We start from the raw sequence: 18,230 nt of genomic DNA on the forward strand, positions 1-18,230 counted from the left end.
GGGCAAATACTTAACAATACATGCTTTATTTAAAAAAAAAAAGTAATTTCCTGTCTTGTATTGCACAAGGATGCTTTTAAGAACACCCAAGAACCAAAGTGATGAAGCGACATGGAGAACAAAGCGGTGATTGGCTCAAACGGAGCCACGTGAATGAAAAATGAGACTTGCGGTGCACAGAAACCCTCCCCCGAAAAAAATCGCTAGAGTGAGTCCTCGCCCATGTCCCGTGGAGGAGAAAAAGCCACCTTGTGACCAGTCGCACAAATACCCAATAGGCCGATATCCCGCTCCAACGTCCGTCCATCCCATTTGAACCGGGAAAGACGTCTCCCCGTTCCAATGGATTGGACGTCAACGGGAGCCTGCGAGTCCGAGATACGGAACTAAAACTAAACTATGGCTGTTTTCGTGTAAACAACAACATTGGCCTTCATTTCTCGACAAAATTAGTGTCCAAGCTAGTAGTACCTGTACTGATAAAGTGCTACCACACCAAAGTTGGCGTGCTTCAGGTTACAGTACACCCAGACTATCTTTGGTGACTAAAAAAAACGCTCTAAAATCACGAGTCGGCGTCCATTCATTCCCCGTAGACGTAATAAATATGACGGCCTCTTTTAGGAATCATCAAAGAAGAGGAATAAAAAAAAAAAACAACACAAAAGACATCTTAAATCACAGCCTGTTCCCAGATTACACATTAAAAAGCAAAACAAAATAGAGATCAGGAGAGAAAGCGTGTATAAATACAATAAATAGTTTTTGTTCCGCACTTCCCAAAAGGACAAAAGTGATCCTGGTGTGTGGTGAAGTGGAGCCGCAAAGAAAGTTTTACATTCATGGACTATGCAAGGCAGTAGTGGAGGATTCCCCCCCGAGATCCCACAGTGCTTCTTCACGCTTCCGTCCGTCCTTCCGCCCAATGGTGGTCCGCCTAAATCTTGGCCACGTAGTTGTTGGGAAAGAGACCCTGTTTCCCTCGTAGACGTCCTGACCACCACCCAGAAGCGTCTGAAATAACATCGTTCCTATATAAAACAGCCCACTATAGTTTTAATCAAATTATCCCTCAATATATAGAAAAATGAAGGTGTTTTCTGACTCTTTGATGAATGACTCATGAAAGTCGAAATCTCATTTTTCATGACTGTCAGCTTTCCCCCCGTGATTATTCATTTAATAAAATATATCTGTGGTTCTACCCAAACAAAGTGATATTTTTTCATTTTTGTATCAGAAAGTTGAGCATAAGTGTGCACGTTACCCTCTTTGATGATGTCAATGACGTCGTCGGCGTTAAAGCTGAGTTCGTCCGTGTCCTGGGCGTCGTAGGCGTACAGGGCTTTGCACTGGGGAACATGAGGTTTAGGCTTAGGCGCCGGCTTGGGTCGCCCACCACCCGGCGGAGGTCTGGCGGTTGATGGTCGATGGGCTCTGGCGAAGGGAACATTAGTTGATGTCAGATGGCCATATTTGTTATATTCAGACTATTGCAGAAATGCTTGCTTTGACTTGGCAAACATTTTGTGCGAGTGGATGTTGTTCCTGCGGTTTGGTTTAAAAACATAAAATAAAATGATTGCTGTTGTGTCATTTATCATTTCGATTTTTTTCCAGGTGTCCTTGTCACATTTTGTTTATATTGTGGAACTGCCACTAATATTTAGTTTTTTTTGGGAGACTATCGTGTATAAAAAATAAAATAAAGTCATCCTCAATGGCTGATCGGGACTTAAAATATTGAACCTTATTTTGAAACAAGGTAGTGATGAAAGAAAAAATGTTTCAGGTGACAAACCTTTAGCCAGCTAATGTACAAATGAGCTGTTAAAAAGTACTTTATGAGGATTACATATTTACATATACAGTGAAAATGAGTGGAAATATGAGAATTGACTGAGTTAGGTTCACAATAAATGTTCTGGTGTTCAAGAATAATTAGAAATATTGATACAAAGTCCCAATACCTAATCTGGTGAAAGACGATTCAATATTTTCGTATTACCGGAAGTCTGATTGATGGAGTTATGGGAAATGTGATGACCAATCCGTGTTACAACCAACCCCCTTCACCCATACTGTTATTTGAATGGATTGGATGTCTAATACTGACATTGGCAGTCAATGAGTTAAAATGCAAAATTCCTCACCCAGCAGCTCCTTGGTCAGGGACCCTGAGGAAGTCCAGGTTGGATCCGTGTTGCGGTCGGACGCTGCCCCTCTTCCGGGGTTGGCTGTGGTTGTTATTGGGGAGGTTGGGGCGGACGGGGTCACCCTGGTGCTGCTGATAGAGCGAGTTCCTCATGTTGGCCATGTGATTGGTGTTCTTTGGTCCGCCGTTCTGGTGGGCGACTGCGAGGCCAAAGGAAAAATGGCAATAAATCACGACATCGTTTAAGACGGAGAAGTACTCGTTCATCGGGAACCAACCTGGAGGTCCCGGCGCGTGCCGTGCGGGCGCGTTCTGGTGAGTCCTGGAGCGTCTTTGGGTGATGGCGGTTCTGGTGGGGCCTGAGAAATGAAGGCGGCAAATGTTGATTTGTCCCTGAAATAATCATTTATGGAGATTAATCATTATTTACGCGTGTTCCTCGGAAGTCCTGGCCCGATGCTGACTTGCAGATTTTTGCTGGAAGGCTTAAGCACCGCAATGTCTCCCTGACCCTGAACAAAGGTGACCTGTCGGGTGCCGGCTCCTCCACTCATGATGCCCCAGTTCTCCTTTTTCAGCTTCAGCGTCAGTCTGAAAAAGCGTCACGCCATTTTGGACTATCTTTCCGTTTGAAGGGGGGCACGGCAAAGACCTCGCCTTAGCATTGCCGGTGTTTACACATCAACTTACGTATTACTAAACTTGAGTGGCAGAGTCCTCTGGGTTTTCTCCTCAAACCTGCGGGCCAGTAAGCTGATGAACTCCGTCTTGAAGACGCACTGCAGCAAGCTGTCGTACTCCTGTTCGTGTAGGATCATGAAATCGTCCTGCAGGTTGCTGGGCGGGGCGGAGCACAATTGATAGATATATTGACATTGAATTGGAAGTTAATAGGAGTTATAGGGAAGAACTCCTTATTTGGAGGGCTTCATACCTGAGAGAAACTCCCAAGATTCTCTCCACGTTGATGTTGCGCTTGAGCACCTCGGTCACTTGTCCCTTCTCGGGTCCCTGTTTGATTTTATCCCTTCCGATGAGGTACACCGACCTCGGAGTCAGGATCAAGTCCCTCTTGATGGACTGTCGGCGGGAAACAAATCATACCATCCATACCATGTCCACAGAACCGATATTGTACTATGGTGAAATGGCCGATTTAAACATCTACAAGAAATCTGCCCGCTTTGGTGATTAGCTGATATTCAAACCCACCTTAAAGCGGCGATCGTATTTCGTGACTGTGTCAGCGAAATCAATCTTCTCTCTCTTGGCCAGAAACTGGCGAAGCTCTGGTCTGTCGTCCATACCCAAGTAGTCGCCCACAAAGTTTCTATTCAGGCTGTGTCGTCTTCTCTCCTTATGATTCAGCAGCAGGTCGGACGCTGGCACCAAAGTAACACCAAATATAGCAGAAGGGTGTGCAAAACGCACATTGGGTGGACAACGTGGCACCTCTCTTACCTTCCTCGCGCATCTGGACGTACTTCTTGCAAGCCACAAATTTCCTCCAGGCTTTCTGGATGGTCCTGGCGTAACCGTCAAATTTGCGCTCCCTGGTTTCCTCCAGAAGAAAGAGCTGCAAAAAATCCCCAAAAAGTTTTAGTAGTATTTCACAGTATTTCCTAATTATATTTGCAACTCGATGTCCACATGGGATATTTTGGGATTAATAAAATAGGTTCCATTCAGGAATTGAAATTCATTTCATCCAAAAAGGGCAGCCTTCTGATCAATCCAGCAGGCGTCACTGTGGTAAAAGAAAAGTTGTCTCTTGACTCCAGTTTAGTTCTTCTAATTGCTGACTCTGCATTTTTAAAAACCATGACATGTTCCCACAGTACATGGAGAATTACAAAATAAGCTTCCAAGCAGAAAAAAATGGATTTTAAATCGAAAACGAGCTCGTGCATAGCCATGTTTTGCCAGGATTTTATTGCCAGCCCTGCGGAAGGCAACAAAAACATCAAAAGAAGCGCCAATTTGAGTCCCTTTGAAAAGTTCTCACCATGACTTAAGATTTTTAAGGGCTATTTTGAGGATATAATTTTCCCATTTGAAGAAAGCTAGTCGTTTTGGCGTTTTGTCTACATGTAATTTCCTGCGAGACATTAAGAACATGCAATCACACACTGTGGCTTCCAAGATTGCCAGACTAAACATCCTGCCCTCCGGCATGCCCCTACTGTTGCATCTCCACAAACTAAAGTGTAAAAAAAAAAAAGACCCTAATAACCACAACAAAGCTGCCGAAAATGAACCATTGGGCTTCTTCTGAGCATTTCTAAAAAAAAAAAAAATCAATTTCATGTCAGTTACGAACAGACAAAACAAAAAACTACATGAACAAAAGTGATTAAAAAGTAACTCATTCATTCTTAGTATCAGTCCTTTTTCAATCACCCTATAATAAATGTCAGTTATGACCAGATCGTCCATCACCACTTTTGGTTTTCACGGCCATCTGGCACAAAATCCAACAACCTTCACTTGTTTCGTGCGACATTTACAAAAAAAAAAAAAATAGTCGACCTCTCTTATCACCGAGAAAGGTTTTGTTATGAAAAGCTTGTCAGCCGCTTTCATTCTATGCGGTATTTGACTTTCATAAGCGTACCTCGGTGACGTGTCCTTTGAGCTGTGGTGAATGAGTAACATTCAGCATCAGCTGTGAGAAGGAATTGAGACTAACTTGTCTGTGCATTCATTCCGACGCACGTATGCGTGCGATGTATACAAATGTCGGCGAGCGCAGACTTGACACAAGTGTCGCTTTCATGAAAACGGCCAGAGTGGAAAAAAGACGAGCATTTTGGATGTTATGTCAACTCCGCAACCACACTGCGTACTTTGTCGGCTGGATGGTGACGCGGGCGAGGGCTCGGGTGGCGTCTCCTCCCCGATGATGAGCACCCACCCGTCGTGTGGTAAGTACGAATGCCATTTAGGCCAGTTATTGCATCTCGCTGACGGGTCACGTACTTGACTTTTTGTCGTTCGACAATAGTATGTAAATTGTCGAAAAAAACAAACCGATTTTTGGGTGGCTATACTTTAAATTGCACTGTCAATAACAGGCAATATTCATACGATTTGGCAAAATTATTGGCTCTGTGAAGGAAACCTTAGCGACAGTGTGGCATGCAGCAAAGATGATTTTGACAACTATTCTTTAAATAAACATATACATTTAATTCCATTTGAAGTAAATTTGTGGGCTTGAAAAAAAGTTTTTGGATTTCCTGATGAGGTTGAACTACTCTAGCAGATTTTTGTCTGTTTAATTAAAACTATAATTGAAGTTGAACTGTATGCTGCTTTTTTAGTATGGTTATAAGAGAAGACCGGCGCGGGCCAACGTACCGACTCGGGGGCTTTGACGAAGATTTTGGTTCGGCCCATCTGGAACTGATCCTGGTCCATGTTGACTGAGCGCATGAGGTGAAGAACGCCTTGTTTCTCATCGCCTTGCCACGAGGGCCACGATTCTTTGGTCAGGATGGCATACCTGCAAAATCAATAACGATTGAAGCCACACCTTAGTAACTTTTTTTTACCCCTGTTTGTTTCTCCACTCCTACTAATAAGTCTTTTAAATGAGTTGAATGAAAAAATCCCCACAGTTAATGAGAGAAATTCTTGCTGTCGGAGCTGCGTTACCTGTTGAGGAACTTCCTGAAGACGCGGCGGTAGGCGTAACCAGCACGCCTCACCCTAATGTTTTCCTTTAGACCCAGATATTCCACTTGGTGCTTCACACTGTAAACACATCAAAATACATCAATAACCTTTCCATTATTTTTTCAAATATCAAAACAAAGGGACGATGTCACTGAGAAAGTTCCTGCGTGACTCATCACATCTTCAATGTACAATTCCGAGTTACTTTTTCGCTAACGTAAATCCAACAATCTACTTTGTACATTCAGACTTCCTGTCAAAAGAGTGATTCCGCTGCTAATTAACAGGAAGTACAGAGACTGCGAACAATACAAGAAGTATTTCTCAGCCCCATGAAAGGGAACCTGAAAGAACGCGATAAAGAAGGGGAACGTCCCATCTGGTAAGATGGCCATTAGATAGAAAAAGGAGCAAATTTAAAATTACTCGCTGACTTACCGGCCTTCTTCCCAGTCTCTGGGTTTCTTGGTCTCGTTTGGTTTGATACAGCGGATGTAATGAGGAGTGCATTTCATCAAGGTGCTCACCAGGTCATTAGCTTGTTTCTGGGGGTTTAAACAGTAAAAAAACAATGTTATGAACATACTAGATATCTGTATTACAGCATAACAGGGAGCCAATACAAGCAGTATATCAAAATCATGTTTCAGGAATGACTATGGAAAATCACAACTCATTTTCACAACTCTGACACGAAATATCTGCCCCTCTTTTCTACCTTAATGTGGGAAATAGATTATTTTGTGGAGTTCCACAAAGTTACTCTGTGGTAATTGTTTTTTTTGGCCACTGGATAGCCTCATTACTGATCTTTCGGCTTCAGCTTACTCTCAGCTAATGGTTAACATTTTACAATAAAACAAGATTTAATAGTGAATGAAAGGTGCATGTGTTTGGGGGGAAAAAATGGCAAAAAGTTGAGATTGGCAGGTCAGGCTTTTCTAAAATTGGATGGATTTGACATTTAAGTTCACTTGGAAAATACAATGCTCTCAAGTTAAATTCTAATTTTAAAACACCATTTTACATTGTGTAAAATGACAGACATGTTCAAAAAATTAAAAACAGCCACACACATGTAAAGAAACAACGTGAAAAACATTCGAATGAAAAGAAACAAAAAAAATAAAAATAAACCATTACACACAAAAACAACACCTACTTTAATTTTACTGCCTGCAGTAGTGGGCCGACCCTTCTTCTCCGCATTGAGGTTTTCGGGGAAGCGAGCTCTGATGAAACCTCTGTTGAAGGACAAAGGTGAGCACAGTCAGTCGCTAACAACACACTGTCAACATCATCCCTGGGTTAACCAAAAGAAAACAGCAGTTAATAATTTAACAAGCAAAAGGCCTTGGATTAACATTAACCATTAACGCTTAAAAACCAACTAGGTTTTGACCAAAAACGCCCTGTTGAAGCGAAACATAAAATCTGTTGTCTTATATTGGCTCATGAAGTTTCCTTTTGAACTGGTTTTCCACAAAAATGTGTTGCGCTACAGTTTGTTATTTTATCGTTCTTTCTCGTGTCAGAATTCTGTGCCCGTGTTGTTGTGGATTTAGTCGCTTTATTTAGATTTTGAGCGTGGAACTGGGTGGTTGGAGAACAAAGGCTCTGCAGGTTGTGTGGACTAATAACAGCCCGCTGACAACTGCTCATGTCTTTGTTCACTTTGAACCTGCTCAAGAACGAGGCGGCTCCCTTCCTTCCCGGGCTTCCTTTTTACGAGGAACGCGTTTTATTGCGTGTGAAGTTTATTTTCTCCAAGACTGAGCGTGTATTGATTCAATAGAGAGAGAATTGTGTAAATAAACAGACATTCAAATGGAACTCCAAATGATTATCTTTACACAAATGACTAATCAACCCGACGTGAAGGTCATACACCTCCAAAAAGGGTGGTTAGGACAGACTAGGGTATGACTGGGCAGGGTCAGTGTGACATTTTGACTCATTGGCTACCATTTGATTCAATTATAAATAGAAGGAAGGTAGAGCAGCCAGAAAAAAACACATTGAACTTCATATCCATTTCTGAGCAATGTGGCCACAATGAAATAGAAGTTACTCACATTTGACTGCTCTGCATCAACTCAATGAGGTCATTGAAAAGTACATCTCGGTTCCTTTCGCAAAAACCTTCAGCGTCGTAGGACACCTGGAAACGAGGAGAGGGCCATTATACAAGGTTAAGCTTCGCTATTTCAACCTTGAGCTTGATGAAAACACCACGTGCGAAAATAAGAGTCCAAAATAGTCGGGTTGCATTTTATTGGAGAGCGGAAAGATGAGTTTCAGGAGAAGGGAGACAAAAAAAAAAGAACTTTAAACCTCCAAGGTGTCGTGTGGTGTTACTCAAATCTGTGCACGTTATCCCTTCATTTTAGTAGCCTGAGAACGGTGGAATGTTTTAAGCTTGGTCACGGGAGCCCCACAAGTCATTATATTGTATGGCTCATTAAGCATGGGGCATGAGTGCCAGGCCAAGGCCACCAAACATCTGGAGGAGGGTGACCGCCCAGACCCAAAATGAAAGTGAATATATTAACCCACATAAATATGACAGCGTAATGTATTAAGTGTGGTGTTGTTACGTAACGTTAACTTATAAAAAAAAGAAAAGCAGACAGACTAAAGAAGTGTTAGTTTAAATCTAAAAAAAAGGCAATGATATCATTACCAGAAATATAACCACCAGAAGGGAAAGCTATATTTATAGGGAGCGGCGGCAATACCCGTACTGACACCGCTAAAATAACAATTTAATAACGCTGCACGCCACTAACCGCTATTGGGAGTAACCTTTCGGTCGTATATATATATATATATATATGGGAGAGGACTGAGCTAGAGTACAAAAATATACAGTGGTATCTTGAGAATACCATTGTTTTTGGACGATAAACTACATGCACTAAATTCAACAAGAAATCTATTTGCAGTGGAATAAATGTAGCAGAAACATTGTATATCATAAGCAAGTTATTTGTTAGTATTTCTTGATAGCTGTGCCATAATTTTAGCTCCAGCACGACTCTGCTACAAACAATTATTTTGCTAGTCGTCTAATTGTTTTTTGCAATTAGCGGACTCATTGGCTTTATGGATCAGGTTATTTCTGTTTAAATTACTCTCGTTGATTGTCAGCACTGACAGATATGCCACTTTGATTGGTTCTAAAGAATTGTCTGCTGAAATGCCATTCGTCTGCTTCAGCTTGGTGCCAAAATATTATTAAGTATGACGATCTTTTTCCTGGCAGACTTTCTTACACCTGTGATGAGTGCGTGTTGATGTCTGGACCGACCTTGCCAGCGTAGTGGTGGATGATGAAGCCTTGGTTCCAGCTGTTGAAGTGCTCGTGAGTGTTGATCTGCATGCGGAGCTTCTGCAGCATGGTCTGGTCTGCCCCCTCGCCGACCGCGTGCATGGTGGCGCACACGTCGTCCAGGATGCTCATGATACCGGGAGGGTTCTTGGAAGTACGGAAAAAAAAAAAACACTCAGTCATCCAAAGTTGATGAAATACTACAAGGGAATTAAAGGAAATTTTGGGTTCAAAATAAGCCTTCTTATTTAAAAATGTCAAGTGTGAGATTTCAAAGTTCCTATAATTCAACCCTTAAACCCTGCTCAATGCTATCATGGTTATAAAAGATTATATGGCCATAGAAATTTGTTGTAAAAGGCACAGTGTAAGGGCCGGTGGACACACGCAGTCTTGTTTCAGTCAACAGTGCTGACAGTGTGTCCAACTCCACTCACACACACGTAGTATTTTGTTAAGGACGACTTGAACTGGTACAGATCAAGTAGTCTCGAAGGACAGCAGCTTCTTTTAAAGTGCTTAAAAATCTCTGCAGGACTGATGTATGGAATAATGATCACTCTTAATCTCATACTGAGATAATAGCTCAAGGAAGAATTCTCCTACAAACCTAATCGAGTAGAGAAAGAAGAATTTTGTGATAGGTATTACTTTTTCACATTCAAAAAATATTAAGAAATAGTAATAGAGTTTATTAAGTTAACTTCTAATTGTATAGAATATATTAATCATATCACATTTTCATGTGTCATTTAAAAAAATGAAAATAAAGTAAATCCCAGATTTTTGCAATATAATCAGTAAATAATGAAATTTATATAATTTATAAAATCATTAGTTAGATAACTGGTCAACAGTTGAGCAGTTGAGTATCAACATTTTTGTTTGTGGCAGCCCTAAGGTGTATGTATGTATATATATGATGTCCATTTACTTTACTCTCGATGAGGTCGCAGACAATCTTGTTGTTGAAGTACTCAATTGGACTCCACTTAATGCCCTCCTGAACATACTCCTCCTACAAAAACACATACACACCGGAGAATAAAGTGAGTAAAGGACAAAAAATGAGAAAATAAAATGAGACTGATGAAGCTCACCTGCTCAGCCTTGAGAGTGAGCTCAATGAAAATTTGCTGCAGTTTTTCATTCACAAAGTTGATGCAGAACTGCTCAAATCCGTTTTTCTAAAGAAGGGGACGATACACGGTTAATAAAAAGGCAAAGACGTTACGGGAGCTTTGTCTTGTGATGACGGCGGATATCCTCTGGCCTCAATGGGCTTTGTTTGGGTGGGTTGCCTGTATTGAGAGGAAAAGCCACATTGTGTCATTCACAATGGACCTTCACCCCGAGCCTTATGTGCATCTTCCTGCCTTGATGACCTTTTCGGACTGAGCGGGAGAGAACCTAGCGACTGTGGATTTTGATTGTATTCACAGGCTACAATGTTAATGTTTTAGTAGCAAACCAGAGCGGGGTAACAAACAATCCCATGAAGCCAACTAAACAAATGTATAATCTGATTAAAAGTACATGTTGGTGCCTGCTCCTTTAATCAGGAGATGGTACCTACCCCAAGAAGTTAAGTCTTATCAAGGGGCGTTTAATCCGTTTTTTGTTATTTGATGGTTACTTTGTGTCAGCTTGGTTGAACACTCACTTGGAAAATCTCAAATCCGTAAATGTCCAAAACGCCAATATTCAACTCCTGGAGATCCTTTACCATGGCTTTATTGATAGACTGAAAAGAAAAAAAAAACATTCCATTCCATTCCATTATTATCTAATTTTAGATGGTCGGTTTAAATCATTGAACTAAAAATACTTTTCATTTCAATGCATTGAAATATATGTTAGTTACCTCAACCAGGAAGTCAAAGACACGCGAGTGCAAGGCTTTGGAAAGCGCATCGCGGGTGTAACACGCCTGCTCCACGTTCAAAGTCACATCGATGGACTCCACAGCATTGCCCCATTTGCTGTCCATCTTGCGGCTGGTCAGTTTCTCCTTCAAACGATTCTGGTCAATGCCCAGCAAAAAAGCAGGAAAGGCTAGAACTGGAAGTGAAAAGAAGGAAATAATCACTCGGAAGAGTTGTGATGGAAGCAAAATTCTACAAATTGTATACAGTAGAGACTGTCCATCATTTTCATTGGTCAAGTGACTCTTTGGTAATTGAAATAATAATAATAATAATAAGATTTAGGCCAGAATATTCAAATTTGAGCAGCCTGTGTGGTCTACATAAACCAATTTGTCAATTATAATTGCACTTTTTAAAATTTCTAATCATTGTTCTCATATACTTTTTTCATAAATAAAAAAAATCTTAAAAAATGATATAGTCGTATAAAACCAAAATTCAAATGAACAAAAACAGAAATAACCTTTAAAATGAATTTTATAGTATTCAAATGAGTGCCCTATAAAAGATTAACAAGAGATAATAAAGTCTCCCAGGCCATAAACTTGACGCTGATGACATCACTTTAGTCCAAAATAGAAAACGGTGGCATTTTCATATTTCGCCACCCAAAAAATACAAGTCATGAAAAATGACTACTGAATTCAAGTGGCCAAAAAAAAGGGTGCACTCACAGCAGCTCATTTACCCCAACTTGGCGTTGCTGCTGTCCCCTGAGAACCCCTCCCTGACTCATTAATATGACTCACTTCCCTTAAAAGGAAATAGCCCTCAAGTCTGCACATTGACTGTGTCTGGGAATGCGTCAGTCCACTACACCAGTTCTCCTTTAAGGCCAATCCACTTGGAGCTGGTGCAAAAGTCACCTTTTGTCGGTGCCAATTGTGAACCGTGGGAGGTTGTTGTTGTTAGTCAAAGTGGCAGCTGGCTGGATTGTGGAAAACACAAAGCACTTACACTCTTCACTCTCCACAGCTGCGTAGTTGCCCGCCTCCTTGAAGCTGATGTTGCCAACGTGCAGGACCCCGGCCACAATCTGAAGAACCATGGAGCGATCTTGGTCCGAGATGCCAATCACCTTCATGGCATGCTGGCAACAAACAGAGACCAGAATCATACTGAAACTGTACACTGCAGTGGACAAACTCACTGGTTGAGAGTTACCATGGTCTCCTGGAAGTCATTTTTGTCATTAATGTCGTCCACTTTGTAGGAAGCAGACTGGTTGAGGTAAGTGTAATAATCCAAACTTGTGATTCCAAGGCTATTCTTCTGTTCTTGGCTTGCCCCTTCTATTAGCTGTAACCAGACACATAATGACATGTAAAGCTGAGCTGGATCACATCTACATTAGAACCTGACAAGATGGATTACAGGAAATGTATCTACCCTATTATTCAAACTAGGAGTCACAGCAGTCAAAAAAATCCACAGAAAGAAATTAAACAAAAGTCGCACAGTAACATAAATCATATTTTGGGGGGAATCGAGTACCAAAGATGAAACATTTCAGTTATAACAATAACATTGGTTGAAGAAACATCTTATAATATAATGCATTACCAGTTAACAATGAGCGATGAGCCTCATAGCTTCACAGGTTGTAAATAGCCCCCACCTGATAGAATATATGGAAACTCCTCTCGCCAGGATTCCTCATGACGACACGTGACTTCTCCAAAAGGAAGTTGGAGATTTTCCCTCCATCTGGCTCACCGCCGTTGCTGAACTGGATCTCAAAATATTTCCCCTGATGGACCAGAGAGACATTTTCACCAACCGAGAGGCCTCACAGACGTGCTCCTGTGCGCGCTTCCATATCAACATTTTACTGCCTTTTCACTTTCTTCACCAGACAGGGCGTGTAACGTAATCTCTTTTCCAGTCGCTCTCAAACGGAGAGCGGTAGCTCGGCACTGAACAGATCCATTATTTATCCAAAGACACTACCTCGAAAGAGCTTATTTAAAGGTTGTTCAAGCCAAAATAAATGGATGTTTCCCGAGACAGTACAGCAGGGTTGAGGAAACAACGGCCTCTCCTTTTTGTCGTGCACCGAGCATTTGATCTGGCACACAATTCTGAAGATGGATGTAACCCAAGAGGTACTCACATTCTCATAATGTAGAATAAACATATGTTAAATCTTTGCATCATGTAATTCAGTATGGGAGACTCACACGGAAAATAAGACCCCCACCTTGAAATATAGCTTTGTCTCTTCAGTAAAAACCTGCATGACAGTTGGTTGGCCTTTATTTTAGGAATCGAACCGTGCGATAGTTAGTAAAACGACCACCGTTCTTTGCCTTTGACGCCACTCAATGCGTGCATTTTCATTGAATTTAGCATAAAAATTTCACTTTTTTGTGCGAAATATTTGCGGTATAAGTGCGACAACCTCAATAGCTTGGAAATAATGTTATATATTTTGCTGCTTTATAGAAGAAAAGATTCCCATTTTTATGTAAACCCTACATTTTCTCATGGATTTTCTGCATCTCACTGAGTTGGAAATGTTTTAATTTGAGGGTAAAAAAGTAAAACTTAGAAATTATATGAGACAAAGCAAAATGTTTAAGTGTGACTTGACTAAATTATTCTAATCCATTCTCCAATTACCCCTGTGTACCTTCTTCACACAAGCGTCCCTCCCTTATTTCAAATGGACTCACCATGCCTGTCTTTTAAAAACATTCAAAGTAAATCAATCAGAGAGTAGCGTGAGGTATTGAGAAGTCTTACAAATCTACTGGAGTTGTTGTTTCGAACAGTCTTGGCGTTGCCAAAGGCTTCCAGCAGCGGATTGGACTGCAGGATGATGTCTTTGACGTGCTGTGAGGACACACAAATGGTTCATGCACAATGAGCGACATACACACATGCATACCATCGAGTGCATTAGGTAAAGACATTACATTCTTCACACCATCACTAGTGAGTGTGACTCTGGAACTTTCCACTCGCATATTCTTTGTACAAATAGACAGTGTCTGGAGGACATCTTTCCTTTGCAAGGTATTTCTATGTCGGACTTGTGAGATTGAAATTGCAGACTTCCTTATTGGAGAATGGAATGAATGACACCGCTTAGACCATGTTGAGGAGATTAGTGCTTTGTTCAGGATTTTGGGGATTTTTTTGGGGGTGAACCTCAATGTACTATAATTTTATAGGTGTATATAATTTAACCATGTTTGACCATTAAGCGGCACTCATGAAAATTCATTGGCTGTCATTGACGCCGCAAGTTCTATGGATTTTGAACGGAAATAAGCCAGAAGTCTTAGTTTAAATGAACATGACATCTATTGTTGATGATGAATTAAATAAAATGAGAAATAGGGAAGACAAAAATTCTAGTTGTTTTTGGGGCCATAACTGGTGTGAATTTGCATTTTTATTCAAATTAATTATATTGATTTTGTTTACATGAATGTGTAGTTCTATTTTGTTTTTACCTATTAACAGAAAAATAATAAAATAATGATAAATAATTAAAACTATGTAATCATAATTGAAACCTGGCAGCCACATATGTGGACACAGGGTTTTATCCCTTGACGGCAATGGATGTCCAATCTATTTTCACGGGCAGCCAATGTGTTCAATGGATGCCTTATAAAAGACTATGGTTTCTAAAAATTCTTGGCAAATGTAGTACTTTTTGCACAAGTTGTTCGCTCACAATTTTTGGGTGCACTACTACACATCACGCCGCAGTGGAAACGTGAGCCTTGTTTTTTACAGTTCCAATTTTTTTTGCGGTGAACTGAATTGAACTGTACTGCTGTGCTCAATGGAAAGAAGAACAATTTATCACTGGTGCAGTTTAGAGTGACAATCCAACATTTAACACAGCCTCAAGATGTTTTCCCATTCATTTAGGGAAATAGAAGGGATAAAATTGAAAAGTTGGAACCCCATTGCAGCTGCAGTGTTGGTACTTCCTCATCAAAATCAGATCTTATGATGGAATGAGCAAATATCTTGACAGGATTTCCTTTTTTTTTACAAATTTCCGAGAAGTTGGACTCACCTGCACCCTGGGTCCGCCTCCTGACACTCTGGAAATATATCCCATAATATATTTGGCTGCCACAGTTTTACCAGCTCCACTCTCCCCACTAAAAAAACACAAAACATAACATGTGCTCTCATTTTTAACTCATTCCCATCAGCACTGTTCAAACTTGTGGCCATTGGAACAATATCTTGCCCCTATTTGACCTGAGATTGTTGTATTCGTGTGCCTTGAACAACAAGGTGAGTGACCATTGCAGTAAAGTATTCAAAAAGTATGCATTGTGGTCCTGTGAGCCTAAACCGTGAGTCATAAATTCCTTCTACCGTCATTATCATCAATTAATTAATGTAAAAACATTGAGCAGATGTCCCCATATAAACAAAGCATGTTGAATATCACCACACAACACAAACCTGAGGGGGATACAGTAAAACTGTTATAGATCTAACTTGTGCATTGTGATTTTGTCACGGTTTCTGTTTTCTCAGTTCTGGCTTCTTTGTGGTTTTGGACAAGTAGTTCTTGTTTCGTGTTGTGGAACATTTCAATGATGCAGTTAATCAAAGTAATGCGTAAATGACAGGTCTACTCTTATTGTCTTTTTTTTTCACTGAAGGTTCTACCTAAAACACCAATCATGAGTTGGAGATCATAATATGGCAGAAAAACAGGCTAGTTCATGGTCAAAAAATAGCTTCAACCAGAATCCATACTCTCATTGGAAACTATAGGAAGTGCTTAGAAGCTGTTATTTCTGCAAAAAGGGGAACTACTATTGATTTAATATTTTTTTCTGTTGGGATACTCAAATGTATGCACTTGCCTACTATTCTTTAATTATTGCACATTCTCTAAATCCTATTTACATGATATAGTTAACTGAAATTTCTCATCCAAACAAAGAAAAATCTTGAAAATGATCAAGGGTGCCCAAACTTTTTCATACAACTCTATGTGTGACGGGCCAGTGCAAGTAAATCTTAGCGAGGCCCAATTGCCTTCATCTCTATTCCCACACACTACATTCTACTTTCCCTTCTTGACTTTTGGGTCATACTTATTTGGACGCATGTGGTTTGGCGGTGGATGGCTGTGGAGTCCTGTTTTTTTTCTCCCCCTCTCGTGCCTTAAAGTAGAGTTGCCTGGCTAAAGGCTGTGTGAAAAACACAGCTGTAGCCTGTTAGCAGTGGCCAGAGGAAGCCACTCTTTTATTAACCCCCCCTGCAAGCCTCAGTCCAGCGCCTCATCACTGTAAACTGGGAGTCTTCGCACTGCTGCATGCAAATTTTGGCATCTCCCTCTTGAAATGTGCTTTCTATTTAGGGCATGTCAGCATCAAGGAGGAAGTGTCCAAAGCATTTGAGAATTATCAGCTGAACTAACTCACTGAATGACTGCTGTCAAACCTACAAGTCTATCACCATCAATAGCAGTCAGACATGAGAATCCACTAAGAATGCAATAAAAATGGATGCTTTTCAGCAATCTAGAATATTTACTTGATACTCTAGATAGATTATTTTATGGGTCACTTAGGAACTGGAGGACATTTTGACCCAAAAAAAATAAACATTTCCATCAATACAAGCGAAACAAAATTAAATAATAATTTGAATTGTTTTATTTTAGAGGCAATTTTCTATTAGGAGTGGAGAGAGAAAAATTGAATATTTAGGGGAATTCCTGGCTACCTTTACAAATAGCATTCTTTTCTTTCAGTTCTTTTAGATATGGAATCAGGACAAGTACGCTTAATTCACCCAGACACTGCATTGTAGTAGTATTTAGTATGAAGATGACTTAAAATGTGAAGGCTGGGATGTAAAATGTCCTCCAAGTCTGGAATGACCTATAAAGTTTCAGCTCCTTTTACAAGTATGCACTTTGTCCTTGCCTCGAGGAAATCTTTGGCATGCCAATTTTACTGCAAGTGAAGCAATCAAGGATAGTGAATGAAAATGGTCAAACAACTTTCCATTTGCTTGCAGACCTTAAATGACAGTATTACAGAATGAAGAGCAGAGAAGATGCTATGCGGAAATTACCTCATGTTTAGTTTAAAAAAAATACAGAGACCGAAAGAAGCATGCTGCATGGCGAAATCACAACTTATGTTATGACAACCCTCAATGCTCAATCTATTCTGTACTACAGTGACTGAATTCAAGTACAGTAGCAAAGTATTTGTTCTTTCCTACTTGCCACCACCACTGCTTGCATTGTTCCTTTTCAAAATAAATATTGGAAATTGTACACACATGCGAGTGCTGACCAGACTGCCCGCCCAGCAGTTGGCGGCGACCTTTGTTTGCCTCATCATAACACCACTTTCATGCTTTTGTTTGCTGATTTAGACCATGGCATAATTCAATGTGGTGCCTTTATGTCGACAAAAGTCAACTAGTAAGTGCTGGCTGGCCAAACAACAGGCTTAAAGTGCTGAATCGGGATTCAGTCATCATGATGTAAGCAAAATCGGAGCTGTGGTGTTCAGGTGATTGCACCAAAGGTGACATATCAATCCTCTCTCCAGAAACAACAAAACTGTTGCATCAAGAGACTTAAAAAATGTCTTACAATTCAAAGGAGATGAGAATCTAGAAACTGAATGTCGATGGCAGCATTGGGTTAAAGGAGTGTATCTTATAAAGCGTTCAACTCCATTAATGCATAGTTCCATTTAATGTCAAATATGCTGTATACAATGATTCAATGGGGGAAGGTGTCATTTACCGTCTAAAGATTAGTATGTGGAGGAACCGGTTATATTTGTTCTTCCTACTAGTTTATCTATGCTCACAATCACCTACACTGTCTTTTAGTCATTTGAAACATTAATCATCATCTTTTGCCACATTGGCTCACATTCTGAAGGTACATTCAACATTGGGAGAAGGCAGTTCAGTATGGGTGTTTTTACCTAATGATGACACACTGGTTTTCTCGGTCAATCATCATGTTTCTGTACATGTTGTCAGCCAGAGCGTAAATGTGAGGAGGGTTTTCATATTGGGCCTGGAGAATGAAAAATGGAATTAAAAGGACAGAAAAAAAAATCATTTAAAAATTGCGTCGACTCAGAAATGAATCCCAATGTGTTGTTAGCCAAGC

The 18,230-nt window shown here is 40.5% G+C and overlaps 1 protein-coding gene across 1 annotated transcript in view; it reads right to left on the reverse strand.

Moving 5' to 3' along the window:
• Window positions 1-10: 10 nt before the first annotated feature.
• The window catches only part of myo1ea (myosin IEa), a 30,067-nt gene continuing 11,847 nt past the window's right edge, over window positions 11-18,230 (reverse strand). Inside the window, exons 4-28 of the mRNA XM_077713414.1 lie at window positions 18,040-18,134; window positions 15,132-15,219; window positions 13,838-13,927; window positions 12,711-12,842; window positions 12,257-12,391; window positions 12,050-12,182; window positions 11,029-11,225; window positions 10,828-10,908; window positions 10,265-10,351; window positions 10,099-10,182; window positions 9,144-9,311; window positions 7,909-7,994; window positions 6,996-7,077; window positions 6,272-6,378; window positions 5,813-5,911; window positions 5,516-5,660; window positions 3,617-3,731; window positions 3,368-3,537; window positions 3,090-3,235; window positions 2,846-2,992; window positions 2,586-2,746; window positions 2,434-2,514; window positions 2,154-2,355; window positions 1,268-1,437; window positions 11-1,014 (exon numbers count right to left, since the gene is read on the reverse strand). Coding sequence (XP_077569540.1) covers window positions 938-1,014; window positions 1,268-1,437; window positions 2,154-2,355; window positions 2,434-2,514; window positions 2,586-2,746; window positions 2,846-2,992; window positions 3,090-3,235; window positions 3,368-3,537; window positions 3,617-3,731; window positions 5,516-5,660; window positions 5,813-5,911; window positions 6,272-6,378; window positions 6,996-7,077; window positions 7,909-7,994; window positions 9,144-9,311; window positions 10,099-10,182; window positions 10,265-10,351; window positions 10,828-10,908; window positions 11,029-11,225; window positions 12,050-12,182; window positions 12,257-12,391; window positions 12,711-12,842; window positions 13,838-13,927; window positions 15,132-15,219; window positions 18,040-18,134 — 3,078 coding nt within the window. The 3' untranslated portion in view covers window positions 11-937. The remainder of the gene's footprint in view (window positions 1,015-1,267; window positions 1,438-2,153; window positions 2,356-2,433; window positions 2,515-2,585; window positions 2,747-2,845; window positions 2,993-3,089; window positions 3,236-3,367; window positions 3,538-3,616; window positions 3,732-5,515; window positions 5,661-5,812; window positions 5,912-6,271; window positions 6,379-6,995; window positions 7,078-7,908; window positions 7,995-9,143; window positions 9,312-10,098; window positions 10,183-10,264; window positions 10,352-10,827; window positions 10,909-11,028; window positions 11,226-12,049; window positions 12,183-12,256; window positions 12,392-12,710; window positions 12,843-13,837; window positions 13,928-15,131; window positions 15,220-18,039; window positions 18,135-18,230) is intronic.

This window comes from Stigmatopora nigra, chromosome 3 (assembly GCF_051989575.1).
Source record: "Stigmatopora nigra isolate UIUO_SnigA chromosome 3, RoL_Snig_1.1, whole genome shotgun sequence".
In the NCBI taxonomy this organism is placed as follows: Eukaryota; Metazoa; Chordata; class Actinopteri; order Syngnathiformes; family Syngnathidae; genus Stigmatopora; species Stigmatopora nigra.